This window comes from Cryptomeria japonica, chromosome 3, assembly GCF_030272615.1.
Source record: "Cryptomeria japonica chromosome 3, Sugi_1.0, whole genome shotgun sequence".
Taxonomy (NCBI): domain Eukaryota; kingdom Viridiplantae; phylum Streptophyta; class Pinopsida; order Cupressales; family Cupressaceae; genus Cryptomeria; species Cryptomeria japonica.
In genome coordinates, this window is record NC_081407.1 from 956,132,608 (window position 1) to 956,150,690 (window position 18,083).

The 18,083-nt window shown below is 36.5% G+C and overlaps 1 protein-coding gene across 1 annotated transcript in view; it reads left to right on the top strand.

Moving 5' to 3' along the window:
- Positions 1 to 378: 378 nt before the first annotated feature.
- LOC131035613 (probable E3 ubiquitin-protein ligase RHA4A) overlaps positions 379 to 18,083 on the top strand; it is a 42,559-nt gene continuing 24,854 nt past the window's right edge. The window contains exons 1-2 of the mRNA XM_057967345.2: positions 379 to 1,327; positions 1,583 to 1,668. Coding sequence (XP_057823328.1) covers positions 1,115 to 1,327; positions 1,583 to 1,668 — 299 coding nt within the window. The 5' untranslated portion in view covers positions 379 to 1,114. The remainder of the gene's footprint in view (positions 1,328 to 1,582; positions 1,669 to 18,083) is intronic.

The following is an 18,083-nucleotide window of genomic DNA, read 5'->3' on the forward strand; positions in this document are numbered from 1 at the left end:
AATAGATATTAGTAAAGTTGATTAGGAAAAAACTGCTATATCATGTGCCTCATCGTCTCTTTCTTTATTGGAAGGCGTGAAAGTAAGGGGAACTATTTCCAAGGTGATGAGATATTACTACATTTTATAGGTATTATGCTGGGTGAGGAAAGAATGTATTTGCAAGTTGGTACAGTATGGGGAATTTGTCCAGGGGAGAGAACAAATGGGCCACAAACCTTTTCAAGAGAATACAAACATAAGCAAAAACAAACTGCAAAAGTAAACCATATGGAATAAAGAAACAAAAAACAAATGCAAAAGTAAAAGCATCATCTAAAGACTTAGAGAAGATTGCGCAGTGATAGGCTCAATGCAGTTTGATTCATAGATTCTACTACTAGCTATAAACTTGCATATCTGGCATGGCAAATTGCTGTGAAGGGATTGGATATGAAGAAGTAGCTTGTGAGGTATTATAGACTTGAAATACAAAAATGTTTGTCCTATTTCCTATAATGTCTCCGCATTGTCTTACGCTGAAAAGTTGATGATAGATCTTAACTTATGAAATAAAATTAAGGTAAGGGCTAGTTGTCAAGGCACCTATTGATGAATCTTAGGTAACAAATTGAGGTCACACCAACCTATCCGTCAATGATGTCCTTTAGGATGGGGATAGAGCAATAGAGTACAACAAAAGCAAAAATTAAGAGCGACAATGAATTCATTCATGTAGTCCAAGTTCTGACTGCCCACTGCCACCCATTCGGATTGGATGGATTTGTCTGCCCGTTGGTTTCAACATCCTTCTATTCTCTGCATTTACTACGATTTACCATCATCTGGGTTTCCAGATTGGTTGCCAACTTTAATACCCAGCTGAAGGGAAGACTGAAATGATTGGAAAGGAATGAGAAAAACCATGAATAGAAAATGATCCCATCTCAGGTAGCTGTCCTTGGAACCATTTATGGACGTGTTAAGTTTGGCATTGTGATAAATCATCAGTGGATGATGTTGAGGCCATCTATTATTTTATCAGAACCCCACATTTGAGCATTAAGTATTGGTGGGGGTGTTCTACAATTGGTTGTGGGATCAGATCAGGACAACATTAACATTTGGAGAAGAAATGACAAACAAATCATCGCCATGCTCTTCACATTGCCAACAAGCTCTTCCTGAGCTAAAACTGTACCAAGCCTTCATTTTTTCAATACCCATTCTGTTCACACTGGTTCTTTTATTGCTCTTCTACATGCTGTACTTAAGGAGGAGGAGGAGAACTGCATGGATAGCTTCACAAATAAGGACTCCATATCAAGACAGAGGATTCATCACTGTGGTAACAACTACATTTTGAGTTTTACTCGTCTTTAGTTTTTCCCTATTTTTGTCTGAATTTGTATGTATTCAATGTCAGTCTAATGCATTCATTCCTATGAAGAGGCTTCTTTCTTTTGCAACCTCAATTGCTGATTCAGAGAGGATGGGTTTTCTCAACCTTTATACACTTATATAGATTGTTTGTTGTAAGTTTTTCTCCCCATAAGATGTATTGTATCCACATTTGACATATTTCCATTATAAATCAATGCAGCCCTCAGAACGTGGGTTGAAGAAGGAGTTCAGAGATATGTTACCTATAATGATCTTCAATCAAAGCTTCTCGAAAGAGGACACACAGTAAGTTCAACTGCATCCATTTGAATTCTATGTGTATGATGAGATCCGGGGGACAAATGTGATTTCAATTTGCGAAAGCATTCCTCTACACAGGCTCATGCAAAACTAAACAATAGAAGTCCATCAGTCTAGTAGAAACCCGAGTTCTACAATGTTGATGTAGATTGAGTGACATGTACCCCTATGGATCACAATTGTGACACTCTTTGAAACCCATTTGTACATGAACTGCTACCATAACAGTTTCAATCTGATCTGTAAGTTTAATATGTGGATAAACTGTTATTTGATTGGAATTCTAAGAGATGTTTAGCTCTATAGTATATACCAAAAATCCAAAGCTGGAGTATTAATAGGGATGTTGTCTCTCAATAAACTGAATGCCTTTTGTCAAGAAACAATTCATAACCAAAGCAGACTATGTTACGATCTCAAAATGACAGCTTGTGTTGTGCAACGAGGGTACTGCCCAGTTAAATACATGAGAAATACTCCATACTACCATAGAGATAACGTACAGCTGAGAAATTCAGCCTTGGATTCCACAATGATGAAAAGTGCTCAGTAACCGTCCTTTTAATTCACAGAATTTCTGGCAAACATGCCTGGCTAATATAGAAAAACTTTGCACACTAACAAACTTGGTTTCTATGAAGTTTGGTCAAAACATATCCAATTGATAATAACTGATAAATAGCCTATAATTTTGCTGGATAAGTTGGTTTGTGTGTTAGTTTGTAGCATTTAAATTTATATAAAACGCCTCTAGACCAAAGAACATTTCTAAAACACCTATTAAGTTTACTAGAACTCTTGTTATGATCATATGTAGATCTCAAGTTTGCCCCCTTTTTACTTGTTGAGAATTCAGCTTAACAAGATTGTTACATTCTGTAGTGCTTTGTGATTATTAGATACATTGCTTTATACAACTGTAGATCAACTTGAACTAAATATTCTCTCTTTCTCATTTGGAAAAGTTACAGAAGCTGTTTGAAGGTAGCCCATATCAAGGAAGCTGAGGACTTTTGTAATAAAGTCATCTGCATCGTTTGAAAGTTCACAATCTAATTTCTTAATGCAATTGGGGTTTTAGCCACTTCGCTGGTGTTTGAGCTAGGACCCAATTTGCATTCCTTAAAGTGGCTTAGCATGAATTGGCATTGCTAAAGCATTGAAAGAATGGCAAATGTGACTATGTTTTTCTACGTGATCTGGAAATTAGATCTTGACTTCAAACAAATGGGTGGTTCTATCTTCATTTCAGTCAAGGAAAACACTAGTCAAGGATTTACTTCATGAGAAAGAGTTGATTTTCATCAGTTTTGGAGCATCAAGGACTTATATGCAGGTTTGTTGAAGACTTAGGGTGATCCAGAGTATCTCGGGGAAGAAGATGGGCTTGCATGAAAGAGTCAGAACAGAGCATCTTTCCAATTTTAGAGAATTTGCTGCCTGCAATGGGTGGTAAATATTTGTTTTGCCTCAAACAAATTTGCAAACTGCCAGGGAAAACATTCAAACCCTATTGGCGAACAACCACTCAGCCTGGTCAACTCGTCAGTAGTGGCAAACTATTTCTCTAAGCAACTGGCAAACTTGTTTCTGTGGATGCAAAACATGGAATGTTAAGGATTTCATCTGGTAATTTCCTCTTTTAGGCATTTGTTTGCATGTCCATACCCTTGGGAAATGTGTAGGAGGTTATTCTAATTTAAACCAGTTTTGAAAACTGTACATGGGTTAGTACTCATGTTTTGGTATTCTACCTGGAAGCAATTGGTTTGCATACTAATGACACCATTGGAGCAGGGTTTGGGAACAAAACAGCAGATTGATGTATTTATGGGCTCTTGAAATTAGTTGTTGAGCTTTTTGGTTTGTGTTCATACCATTACACATTGTGCTTGACTGATACATTGTGGAGTTGAAGAGTAATAGCTATTCAATCTGAACTTTTCTCCCAATTTAGTTTTTCTCCAGGTCAAATATCTTGTTTCAGTCATTTTCTATTGTTCCTTACTGTTGATTCTTGTTTTCCATTGTTTCTTTATCATGTTTGGATGGATATATATGACTGTTTCTTGGATTTAGGGCTGTTAACACACACTTCTGCTCGTTTGAGGTTTTTTATAGTAGTCAGATAATATGATAATAAGACTCTGTGATTGGTGAGCTGGCTAGAAGTATCTTGATCATTTTATGGATCAGATTGGTATCAAAGCAGGTTAGAAACACCTGTAACTTGTCATTTTTTTAGACTTCTGGAGGGTTTCAAGTGTTATGCCCACTACATGGTATATTGGAAGCAAATAGTTTAGTGATTTTGAGCCTGAAATTGGTACACAGAGGTGGAATTGAGCACAAAGGAGGATAGAAGATGAAGGTATGAGAGATATGGATGAAGATGAGGAGAGATTTCAGAAGTTAGAAGTTGATTTTGCAATGATTTCTATCGCATGGTAAAAATGGATATGTTTGAGAGTGTTCTACATGCTATTACACAAAAATTGGTCTACAAGAGACTCCCAAAGAAGAACTAGCAAGGACAACTTATGAACATGGAGAAACATCAAGTAGTGGCAACAGTCTCCCATTCAAAGCTGAGGCAAATATTGAAATACAGCCTTTTGATGGGGAAGTGGAATATGGAGAATTTGGATGAAGAGATTTCACAAATGGAGATCTACTTCAGCTTGCATGATTTTATTTTTCAACAACAGATTTCCTTTGTCCATTTGAAACTATCTGACCATGCATTCACATGGTATGAGTCATATGCTCTACTTCATTACAAACGAAGAGAGATCCTCCAATTTCTAAATGGGAAGACTTTAATAATTTGTTTAAAAAACAATTTTATCCAACATGCTGTGAAGGAGATAGAGCAATCCAATGGTGCTTTTTTGTCAAAGACCAGGGCAAAGTGTCCAAGACTACATGAGTGAGTTCTATATGAATGTGGTGGAACTTGGTAGGGTTGTGACGGATAGAGATGTGCTCAATAAGTACATTGGAGGATTTTCTGGGTTTCTTTGAAAGGCTGCCCAATGGCTAAACCTCAAAACCTTGATGAGGCCAGTGTGCAGGCTTGTTATTTGGAGATGTATTAAAAAATGCAGCTCATACAAGGACAAGAAGCAAAACAAAAAGGAAGGACAGTGAGGTAAGGATTTCAATACGGATAAAAATAAGTGTAAGAGCATGAAAATTGCAAACACTACCATGAGAAACAGTGATAAGGGCAAAAAAAAAGATTTTGTAAACATTGTGACAGGGAGGGACACAATGAAGAGGCTTGAAAGTTGCACTTGGAGCTGCATCCTTTCAAGTAGTTCAAGAAGAAAAAGAACAATGCCATTACTCAAAAAATGAAGGAGATTGAATGTACTTTTGACATAGATGAGATAATTTCTATGCAACCATGCAGAAAGGAGCAAATGTGGTCAAGCATGATGCTCGAGATAAGGACAAAGCTACTAAATTGTTTCATGTCAAGGTGCAGTTTAAAGGTAGAAAAGTGGATGCACTCTATGATACTTGTTCTCAAGTGAACCTAATTTCACAAATTTTGTGCAAGATCTTTGGTTGGAGACGAACAAATACGCAAAACTGTATTATTTGGGCTGGCTGAAACAAGGTGTAGAAATTTCACTTGAGGCATACTGTACGATCAGATTTACACACTCCATGAACTTCAAAGATGAGGTCATAGAGGTTGTTCCTTTGGATGTTTATGGTAAAGATGGTGATAAGGTCATATGAGGCGAAATCCAAAGCATCAATTGTAAGTGCTTCGAAAGCAATGCATCTCATAAATGCGACAAGAAAATTTACATTATTGGTGTTGTAGGGTAAGAAGGAAGAACAACAAGGGATGGAGGTTCAAACCATGCATGCATTGCATACACATGGTGAAAAGGAAGGTGTAGACCAACTCATACACCAATTTGGAGAGCTTTTTGAGGAGCCCAAGGGGCTGCCCCCTTGCAGATCCATAGAACATGAAATGCAATTGTTACCCAATGTCCTCTTCCCAATATAGGTCTCTATTGGCAAAGCATATTAGAGCTAATGAAGTGAAAGAGTAGTTGTGTGAGTTGTTAAAATGTGGTGTCATAAGGTCCAATACATCACCATGTGGTTCTCCTATATTGGTGGTACCCAAAGAAGATGGCTCTTGGAGCATATGCATTGATTATGAGGTGATAGGGCACCAATATTACCATTAAGAATTGCTACCTTTAACCTCACATTGATGATTTGATAGATCGGTTATAGCATGCTAGGTTCTTCACCAAGTTGGTTTTGAGGTTTGGATATCATCAAATTAAACTAAAAGAAGAGGATGAATGGAAAACCACATTCAAGGCTAAACAAGGATTGTTTGAATCGTGGTTAACGGTTTCAACAAAGTACACGCTAAAAATCTCCTATAGTGAGTTTTTGCAAAGTTAACTCACAAGGTTGTTGTGGCAAGTTTTTCCCAAAATCAGCAAGTTTAAGCCTTTGACTCTTGTTGTGCTTGAAATGCAAGAAAAATATTGGAAAAAAGAAAAAAAATGTAGAAAAAATGTTAATAAGCCCCATACTTGGCAAACTCGCCGGTTTTTTCTACTCCGCGTGTTTTTCTGACTTTTACTCGACGAAAAACTCGGCGAGTTTCTATAAAAAAACTCGGGTACACTAAAAAAAGAGGCCCAAACACGTCAAAAAATTATCTATTTTTGTTTTTTCAGGCCAGTTTCATTCTCTTCATCAGAATATATACATAAAGTATAAGTGGCATTTCAATATGTCTTTTTCCTTTCTTATACTTTAAGTTATATTTCATGTATATATTGTAGGATGTTTGAGAGTGGTTTCAGATCTCTAGGAGTTATAATGCAAATTCTAGGTTTTAGAAGATCTTTTAATTTTTCATACAGTCAAATTTCAGTAATCAGTATACTCCTTTCAACATTCTTCGCTTTCTCTATCTCACTCACTTTATCTGCCCCGAATTTTAGACCTATCTATCTCCCTATCACTCTTCCTCTATCCCCCTCTCTACCACACTCCATCTCACTCTCTCCTCTCTCCCCCAAGATCTAGACCTATCTCTCTACCCCTCTCTTTCTCACCCTCAGACCTCGACGAGGGGTGCTACTCTCAACCTAATTTTAATTTGCAGATGCTTGGTGCAAAGTTGAGGTGGAAATACCCCAAATCTAAAAAAAATGCCCTCAGAATCTTATGTCAACCTTGTAGTTCATCCAGTTGTGAGCGCAATTAGAGCTTGTTTGAGGACATCAACACAAAGAAGAGGAGCAAGTTAGCTCAAAAACGCCTCAATGACCTTGTCTTTGTGCAATATAATCTTTGGTTGTGCATAAGGAAGGTAGAGGAAGCACCAACTGGTCCAATTGATTTGGATGATATAGATCCTTACAGTGATTGGATATCACAGGAGCAACCTCCATTATTTATAGAGGATGACATCAATGATTTGGAGAGGCAGGCTACATAGGAGTAGGGGGGTGGATTTGGTTTCACATTGGATGACATTGAGGAGGGTGAGGAGTCATTCCCAGTGCCAGGTGCATCTAGAGACAAAGCTACATCTAGGATGGAGGATGAGCCACATCTTAAGCTAGTCATACTGAGCGAGGAGCCACAATCACACCCACAATAGACTACTAGGACTAGACCCTTTAGTTCTACCTTTCCCTTAGTTTTTACTAGAGTTGGGAAGAGGCAGATGTAATTGTATTGATTTATTTACTTTTAGTTCTACAAAAACTATTTACTATTTTGCTTCCAGCCATCAGCATTCCTCATGAGGATGAGATTTTGTACTCACTTTGCTTTTAAATATATCTAGACTCAGCTTGTTTCTTTTGTGTTCTCAAATATTGACTCATTGGATGCATCTTCTCATTAAATTTTGCAAAAAAAATGCATTTTTAATTAAATTTAAGCGTGTTTTTTAAGTTGCTGAGTTTTTCGCTGAGTTTTTGCCGAGTTTTCTGAGTTTTTCTCAAATTTTTTTTTCAAGCCTTGGCGAGTTTTGCTGAGTGGTGAGTAGTTCATCTATGATAAGCCCTACTCAGCCATGTTGAACTCACAACAGATTAGGGAATTCCGGATGAAATTGGAAGGTGTAATGTCCCCACTTTGAAATTGAATTTAATGATAAATAATAATAATAAAATTAAAATTCAAAATAATAAAAATAAAATTAAAATTAAAATATAAAAGAATATAATTAAAAATTTAATTAAGTTAATGAATAGTCAAAAGACATGGAATGCAAAGTTGTGACTCTTTCAAACATGAGATATATAAGGAAGAAGAGAACCTCATTTGAGAGGGGGATAATTTTGGGAATTAGAAGTGCAGATCTGACTTAAATAAGAAGTGCAGAGAGACAGGCAGATGAGCATGGTTGGCCAATTATCTGGGTTCTTGTAGGTCAACAGAATGGTTAGGGGGCTCATTTTGCGGGGCATAGAGCTTTTCAAGGGCTCTATGAACTATTTTGAGCATTTATACGACAATTCCTACTTTGTTAGGGAGAACTAGCAGTTGACTGGATGACCACCCGGGGGACTTCGAAGTAGCGCAAGAGCCTTTTGAGCAGTTTCTGGAGTTTGGAGTGAGGTTCCTATTTTTTAGGGCAAGTTCCTTTTTTTAGGAGGAACTCCTAGTTAGCTTGGAGGACTCAGGTGGCATCGATGACCACAATGTTTCAGACGGAATTCAGATTTGAGTCCCGGATTGCATTTTATTAGTAAATAAGGAAATATTATATGGATTTGAATAAATTATATCAAAATGATATTATAATCACTTTATGATAAAATAACTTGTAATAAGTTGGCCCCCTTTTTCCTAGGCGTTTGACACATAAAATGTTGTAATAAAAAAGGGGAAAACATTATAATAATAAAATATAATGCCTAAGGGGTCGACTTTTAAAGGAAGACTTGTATTTTATTAAAAATAATAGAGTGAAATCATAAAAACCCTAAAAGTGATGACCTAGGGTTTGGAGCTTTTTAAAAGACATTTGGAAGTCTTTTTTCATGATTCTTGGTTATTTTTCTTCATTACAAATTGAGGCAGAGCTCTGGTCACAGAGATTGCAGCATTCCTCTTCAAGAACGAAAACTCTTGAAGAATTTTTCAGGTTGGACGATACCCTAGCCTGCCTGTGGAAGAAGTTACATTGATTAGCAGCTTTTTTAGCAGATTGGTGGTTGAATTTGTTTTGATAATTCATATTGGTAAGTGAGGAGGCCGAAATATTATTCAGAAGATACAGATCAGATTTGTTGCAATTGAATTGGGGTTTCTTAGACCCTTCATGCCAGCCGTACCTCCCTAGAGGCCCACGTGGCACTTGCAACAACAATCTTCAGTATCTAGGGTTGGAAAATGGTTGGAATCTCATTGTTAGCAGCAACAAATAATTAAATAAAGGTTTCTTCAGTCTCTGCAAGGCATACATGAGTGGAATCAGCAAATCATTGAGGAAATTTGCTCAATTTGGTCACCTTCCCTAGCAACTTGGAGGAATTAGCTTCAGATCTACCTGTTATTGCAATAAAAGATTTTGATAATTATAGTTATAGCAAATAAATAGCATTGGAGACATTGCTTCACTTGGAAGCTCTTGTATTGCTCAATTCATCAGTTTTGGCAATAAATAAGCCCTTCCCCAATCAGCGCAGGACTCCTGGTATGCCACTTCTGATTTTGGATGTTATAAATTGTTCAAATTTTGGTTTTAGTGTTTGTTGCAATAAAAATCAGAAGTCTGCAATTTATCATCAGTCCATTGTTAATTTATGTTTTGCATTCAAATTCCATATTGTATTGGTAAACAACAAAAAAAATTCAATCCACCTGTTTGCATACGCTGGTCAAAGACAATCATTCAAACCTAAACTCAGAATTCTAGGCAAAAATAGAGTTGGGGATCTTCCAGTGGTATCAGAGCCTTGATTCTGCCAGCCTGAGGGTAGAAATCAGTTTGCTTCAGTTGTTGATTACATCAATGGCCAGAATTAAGGGTGGAAGATTATTACCTACCTTCCTTCATACTTCACGAATGAAGGAAATGGTATCTAGTTGGGAGGAAATAACAAAGGGCCCTGCAAAGTTAAGAAAAACACAACAACAGAACAATCAAGAATTGCAGCATTTTAATGATTTACATTCAAGGAAATTTGGGTACTCGAAGGTTTCATCTCCATCTACAAGGACAATTAAGAAACCTCTTGCTATGGCAACAAATGATGCAATTATGAGCAGCTACCATAAGTATTGCTCCCTTCCTAATAAGATACGTGACCTCCTTTCCTTCACACAATTTATGGGTGTACCCGAAGAGGATGACAATGATTTGGTATCTACAAGTTCAAATCAGCAGTGTAAGAGGAAAGATTATTCAAATGAAGTATGCAAAAATCCACATGAAGAAAAATCAGAACATGGCACTCTAGATTTAGGAGTCAAACATGAAGTATATATTGGGGATTCAAGCCACAAAGGTTCTAACTTTGTACATCATACCATGGAAGATGTTCAAAGGACACGAGATATGTGTGATGGGTGGTTACAAAGAGCTAAGAAGGCAAAGATGCTTGCTGCCCAAGCAAGACAACACCTACAAGAGGTCAAAGAGCGATGCAATCAGCTAGATCACACAAGTGAACATAGGGAATCAGATCATAGATCTTTAATTCTTCCAAGGGAAGAAGAGGATAGTGAAGACATCTTGAAAAGGTAGGAGTACAATTCTGATTTTCTGAGTTTGATCAGCAATTCTCTTTCATCTCATGAGTCAAACTTTGAACCTTGTGTTGAGAACATTCAAGTTGGGATGGTCGAGTGTGAAGTTGATCCTTTCCTACCTAGAGATGATGAGATATTTGGTTGCATACATAGTGGATCAGCCACTAAAAGCTTGCCTCTGTTGAGAAATAGAAACATCTCTCATTCATTAGTGGACTTGTCACTTCTTTTATATGATAGGGCAGCGATGTACTTATTGATTGGAGATTCAGTCTTTTTAGATTTTTCATTGGGCTATGAGGATCAGCATGTGAGGGACTTCGTTGGTTGCATGGCTAAACAAAACATTTACTTAGCAACCTCCAATGAAAGCACACTAACTTGTGGAAATATATGAAAAGTTGCAGCAGCTGTTTGGAGGTCTTGGAGAAGTATCCATTGCACTTTCCTTGCTGAAGATTGCCTCATTCATGAATTCCTAACTGCATTGATTGTTGGTAGTACTTGTGGCTTCATTTGGAGTGAAATTCTCAGTTGGATAGATGATCTCTTGATTTATAGCAGCAGCTTAATGAGGATTGACATGATGGATGGATGTGACAACATAGAGACTTGGGATCCTGGTATTGACATGTATGGTGCACTTCTTCACTGGATCCATGATGAGTTGCTTCACTTTGGGTATATAGGTGTTTATAGTAGAGTAGCGCGGTCGTTGGGAGAAGCAACGTTTCTCAGATTGATATGGGATCCAGGAATTGGTTTTCAACGTGCATGTGCAGATTGCTTGAGGGCAAGCAATCTCTGAGAAGGGAGGATTGTAATGTTCCCTTTCTAGGAGACAGGCAGATGAGCATGGTTGGCCTATTATCTGGGTTCTCGTAGGTTAGCAAAATGGTTAGGGGGCTCAGTTTGAGGGGCATAGAACTTTGCAAGGGCTCTGTGAACTATGTTGAGCATTTATACGATAGTTCCTACTTTTTTAGGGAAGTCTCCTATTTTTTAGGGAGAATTGGCAGTTGATTGGATGACCAACTGGGGGACCTCGGAGTAGAGATGCCTTTTGAGCAGTTTTTGGAGTTTGGAGTGAGGTTCCTATTTTTTAGGAGGAGCTCCCAGTTAGCCTGTAGGACTCATGTGGCATCGGTGACCACAATGCTTCAGACGAAATTCAGATCTGAGTCCTGAATTGCATTTTGTGAGTAAATAAGGAAATATTAATGTAAATATTAATATATTAATATTTCCTAAGTTATGGATTTAAATAAATTATATTTAAGTGATATTATAATCACTTTATAATAAAATAACTTATAATAAGTTGGCCCCCTTTTTCCTAGGCATTTGGCGCATAAAATGTTGTAATAAAAAGGGGAAAACATTATAATAATAAAATATAATGCTTAAGGGATCGACTTTTAAAGGAAGACTTGTATTTTATTAAAAATAATAAAGTGAAATCATAAAAACCCTAAAAGTGACGACCTAGGGTTTGGAGCCTTTAAAAAGGCATTTGGAGGTCATTTTTCATGATTCTTGGTTATTTTTCTTCATTACAAATTGAGGCAGAGCTCTGGTCGCAGAGATTGCGACATTCCTCTTCAAGAACGAAAACTCTTGAAGAATTTTCAGGTTGGACGATACCCTAGCTTGCATTTGGAAGAAGTTACATTGATTTATCAGCTTTTTGAGTAGATTGGTGGTTGAATTTATTTTGATAATTCATATTGGCAAGTGAGGAGGCAGAAATCTTATTCAGAAGATACAAATCAGATTTGTTGCAATTGAATTGGGGTTTCTTAGACCCTTCATGCCAGCCGTACCTCCCTAGAGGCCCACGTGGCACCTGCAGCAGCAACCTTCAGTATTTGGGGTTGGAAAATGGTTGGAATCTCATTGTTAGCAGCAGCAAATAATTAAATAAAGGTTTCTTTAGTCTCTGCAAGGCATACATGAGTGGAATCAGCAAATCATTGAGGAAATTTGCTCAATTTGGTCACCTTCCCTAGCAACTTGGAGGAATTAGCTTCAGATCTACCTGTTATTGCAATAAAAGATTTTGATAATTATAGTTATAGCAAATAAATAGCATTGGAGACATTGCTTCACTTGGAAGCTCTTGTATTGCTCAATTCATCAGTTTTGGCAATAAATAAGCCCTTCCCCAATCAGCGCAGGACTCCTGGTATGCCACTTCTGATTCTGGATGTTATAAATTGTTCAAATTTTGGTTTTAGTGTTTGCTGCAATAAAAAACAGAAGTCTGCAATTTATCATCAGTCCATTGTTAGTTTATGTTTTGCATTCAAATTCCATATTGTATTGGTAAACAACAAAAAAAAATCAATCCACCTGTTTGCATACGCTGGTCAAAGACTATCATTCAAACCTAAACTCAGAATTCAAGGCAGAAATAGAGTTGGGGATCTTATAGTGGAAGGTTGTGTCCCTTTCAAAGGGCAGAAATAATGAAGAGCTGCACTCTTTCAAAGGGTGCTAATGGTGAAATGGTGTGTCTCTTGCCAAAGGGCATGCATGATGAAGAGGTGTGATCTCTCCCTCACATTGAGAGATATAAAGGAAAGGAATCAAAGCATCCAGTAACATCACCATTGATCAGATCAGAACTGTTATTAAGTTACAAGCAGTAACATCTTTGTTCTTGGTGGTATGCATGGGGATGTGCTGAATATGTATGCTTAATATATGAAGCTTGATAATGTTCTTAAGCAGAATTTAGTAGTAATATTAATATAGACTGCAATATGTATGACAGTCATAATACTTAATTTCATATACATTCATAGTACATGAAAGACTATTATATATATAGCCCATTCCTTAATCTTTTGCTAATGCCTTTGGAGGATGGGCTAGATTTGTGCTCAGGAAGAGGTGGTCTAATTCCAATCAATTAGGTAGTCCTGAGATAGGGTAAGGCTCAGATTCCGTAAACCTTGAGGGTATAATCCTGAGATGGGGTAAGGGTCTGCATCCATAAACCTTGAGGGAGCCTGTTGTAGTTTCGTTTCTTAGTGCTAGTAACAAGGTTAGATCATAATGTAGAAGGCTATGAATTATGAAATGTAGGTTTAATTGTAAAAAAAGCATAATAACTTAGTAATGCATTCAGTAATGTATAATAATTGTTGGAAATATGACATCTTCCAAGTAGGGGACATTACAGAAGGATTATTTAGGGGATTTGAAGAACAATTTTCAGGAATTTTGAATTTCTACTAGCTTTTTTCTGTTTTTTTTCAAGCATATATATTTATAAATATTTTCTAATTTTTTAAGCATGTAAAATTACAAATTTTATTGCATTGAATTCAATCTATGTAAATTTTTGTGTTGATTTACAAATACAAAAATAAATTTGAATCAATTTTTTTTCTTTGAAATATAGGGTTTATGTTTTAAGGTTAAAACATATTATTTTTGTCATTTTCATTAATCAATTACCATTCAATTACTACATTACCATATTATATTTCAATGAATCAAATGCACTTAAATTTAACATGATTTAGAAAAAAATCATGTTTAAATTGCTGTATTTTTTTAAATGCCACTTTTTTTTGTTCTTATAAATGTTGTAGGCTAATATACAATGGGATCCGGCTCTGCATCAAGTTCAGACAAAGCAAGTGGAAGTTGTTTCATTTGAAATAAACCCTTTGGAAGCCATGACCCCCCTTGAAAACATGTCATAATGGGACTAGTAGGGAGTGTAATTTGCCTCTGTGCATAATAAAGCTTAGTGGAGGCAATAATCGCCTCAACTACTATCTTGTAGGCATTCCTAATTGCGATTCAAGGCAGGTATAAGGACCCTAGAAGAGGTGCAATCAGAGATAATGCTTGTTGTATTATTGGATGAGAAGAAATTAGAGAGGGATAAGGCACAAGTAGTCATAGAAGTAGCTATAATTTGCTAGTAGAATTTGATGTAGATACAATAAACATTGTAGGTTCTAGTTGCGGCCCACACATATGTGGTGCATCCACTTGATTTGGCTCGAGTAGAGCTTAGTCATAAGGCTTTTTTTTAACCTAGAAACATATCAATGGCACAACCTTCATAGCAAGGTATAGGGTGGAACAAGGAGATGCGCAAAGAAGTAGATAAGACGTGCAAATTATGGTATTACAACAACCTTTCCTTCAGGGTGGCGAAGAGTCCACCACATTGAGAGTATTTGATGACAACAATAGTGGAAGGGAAATGGTACAAGGCACACTATCAGAAAGAGTTAAGTGGCAAGTTGCTTCAAGATGCTATTGTAGATGTAAAAACAATTGTGGAAGATGAAACAAAGCAGCGGCAAAAGTTTAGATGCACAATTATTTGAGATGGGTGGACGGATGGAAGGAACCATACCCTCATCAAATTTTTAGTGGCTTCAAATAGTGAGCTGATCTTCTTCAAGTCAATTGATGCTTCCAACAAAATAAAGTACTCAAAAAATTTGACCTTGATGTTGGAGGGGTTGTTTTAGAGGTGGGTATGCAAAATATTGACCAAGTTGTCACTGACAGTGTAGCAACCTACATGGTGATTGGAAGATTCTTTCAAGAGAGGCATCTAGCAATCTGGACCCCTTGTGCAGCCCATTGTCTTGACCTTCTTTTAAATAGAGGCAAAATTAATTGACTTGGACGATTGTAGAAAATGCAAATAACTTAACAAAATATATTCATAGTCACCCTTGAGTTCTCAACTTGATGAGCGATCACACCAAGGGGAAAGAGCTTGTGCGATTAGGTGTCACAAGGTTTGCAATTAGTTTTCTATTTTTGCAAAACATTTCTAATTTATTGACATCCTTGAATTAGATGTTTGTGAGTCAAGCATGGCTAGAAACAACATACTCAAAGAAGACTGATGAAAAGAGGACTACAAAGACTATTTTTGATGACATCTTTGCCAAGGGAGTTATAGAGATTGTCAAGGTAACTTCAAACTTCATTTTAAATTTTAAATTGAACCTTTTTACTTTTAAACTTTAAAATTATTTAGTTTCATTGTAACTTTAATTTGCTTGTACTTTGTATGTATTAGATAAGATACATATATGAGGCCATAGATAGGGCCAAAGAGGCCATCCAAAACTACTACAAGGGCAATGCAAGTAAACTTGCCCCCATTTAGGAGATCATTGATCAGAGGTGGAAAAACCATCTCCACCAACCCATTCATGCGGTGAGGTACTTACTCAACCATAAGTTTTTCTTCTAGGATAACTTCATAGATGCTAATGGGGACATTATGGAAGGCTTCTCAACATGTATTGAGAGGATGACACCTGAGGTTGAGGTGAGACACTTCATCATTTTAGAGTTGCAGAATTATAAGCAAGCTAGGGGAAAGGCTCTTTTCTTTGCCACTAGCTGCCTAAGGAAGATCTACCTAGGCACTAGGTAAGAAAAAATGAAGTCTTATACAAGTTAAAAATTATGAATATTAATAAAATGTTGTTTGTTTATAAACTCATTGAAAATCTTATTTGTAAGTTCTTGATGGGAAGATTGGGGTGGAAATACCCCAAATCTCCAAAAGCTAGCCCTCCAAATTTGGTCTCAACCTTGTAGTGCTTATGGCTATGAGTGCAACTAGAGTTGACTCAATAACACTTCAACTTGAGTCAACTTATTATGATATCTCTCAACATTTTTTATATACATATTTTTAAGATATATATGCTAGTTATTAACTTGCCTAGATATGCAATTTATAATGATGATTTTCAAAGACAATCATCATAAAATCATAATAGTTAACATCCAACTATTGTATCCACATAAGGATACAATTTTGTACTCAAATTGTATTCAAATCTAATAGAAAACACTTCCACATGGTTTTTAAAATTCATTTGATAATTTTATAATTAAATTTTGCAAAAAAATTGTGTTTTAAAAGAAATTTAAGTACTTTGTTGAGTTAAGTCGAAAGTTTTTGCCTAGATTGAGTCAAGTCCGATTATGGGAACTATGGTTTGAGTGAAGTGTTTCCATTCAGATTGTGCAATGCATTGGCAATTTTCATGAGGTTAATATATGAAGTGCTACACTATCTAATTGACTAATGTGTCCTTGTCTACATGGACAACATTCTTGTTTCTGGTTGCACATTTGAAGAACACATTGCGCATCTAGAGAGACTGTTCCAAATTTTAAAGGAGAACGATCTTCAATTGAATGGTAAGAAATGTGAATTTTCAACAAAGTTTAGTTTACCTTGGGCCTGTTATAGGAGATGTTGTGGTTCATATACCCACCAAAAGTAGAGACCATATTGAATTAGCCCAAGCCTACAAGCATACCAAAACAATGATCTTTGTGGGGGCAGACCAATACTTAAGAAGTTTGTTAAATCATTTTCTTCCATAGCAGCTTTACATTGGGTCATGGGAAGAGTTTGAAGTAGGACAACATGCTTTTGAGGAGTTGCAGAAAAAAATTAGCAATGCACTTGTTGGCTCTTCGCAATTTGCGACAACCATTTGAAGTGGAATAGGGTGCAAGCAACTATGCTATGTGGGCTGTCCTAATGCAAAGGTAGGCCCATGTGCTGTCATTTAGAGCTATTTCATGGTTCCATACTTGGTTATAGCATGTATGGCAAATAGGTCTATGTGTTGGTGCAAGTGATTCAAAAGTGGAAATACTATTTGATGTGCAAAGAGACTGTAGTGCATATGGACCATCAACAATTACAGTATCTACAAGCTCAAACAAAGCGTCAACAAGCTTGTGATTACAAGTGGATGGGTTTCCTCCAACAATTTCATTTTGTTACTCGGTATAAAAAATATTAACCAATAAGCTTGTTAATTTGTTGTTTAGGCTACCGCTGTTATCATCTATTTCTATTTTAGGTCTTTTTGAACCTTTTTGCAAAGGAGGTATATGCAGATGATAAGGAACATGAAAAAGACTTGGAGAGTTATATCAGCAGCTCAAGGAAGATAAGGGAGATGATTTTCTTCCTAGGTTTGATTTTTATGTTAAAGATGGACTTCTCTTCAAGTGTGCTTTGGTGTGTGTTTTAAAAGAGAGTAGATTGGTGCTTTTGAGAGAAGATCTGTAATGTCCCCACTTTGAAATAGAATTTAATGGTAAAGAATAATAATATAATTCAAATGAATAAAAAATAAAATTAAAATATAACTGAATATAATTAATTTAATTAAAATTTAATTAAGTTAATGAATGGTCAAAAGACATGGAATGAAAAGTTGTGACTCAAGAGGGAGAAGAGAACCTCATTTGAAGGGGGATAATTTGGGGGAATCACAAATGCAGATCTGATTGTGAAAGGTTGTGTCCCTTTCAAAGGGCAGAAATAATGAAGAGTTGCACTCTTTCAAAGGTTGCTAATGGTCAAAGGGTGTGTCTCTTGCCAAAGGGCATACATTATGAAGAGGCATGAACTTCCCTCACCTTGAGAGATATAACTGAAAGGAATCAAAAGCCTCCAATGACAGCACCATCGATCAGATCAGATCAGAACTGTTATTAAGTTACAGGCAGTAACATCCTTGTTCTTGGTGGCATGCATGGGGATGTGCTTAATATGTATGTTTAATATATGATGCCTAATAATGTTCTTATGCAGTATTTAATAG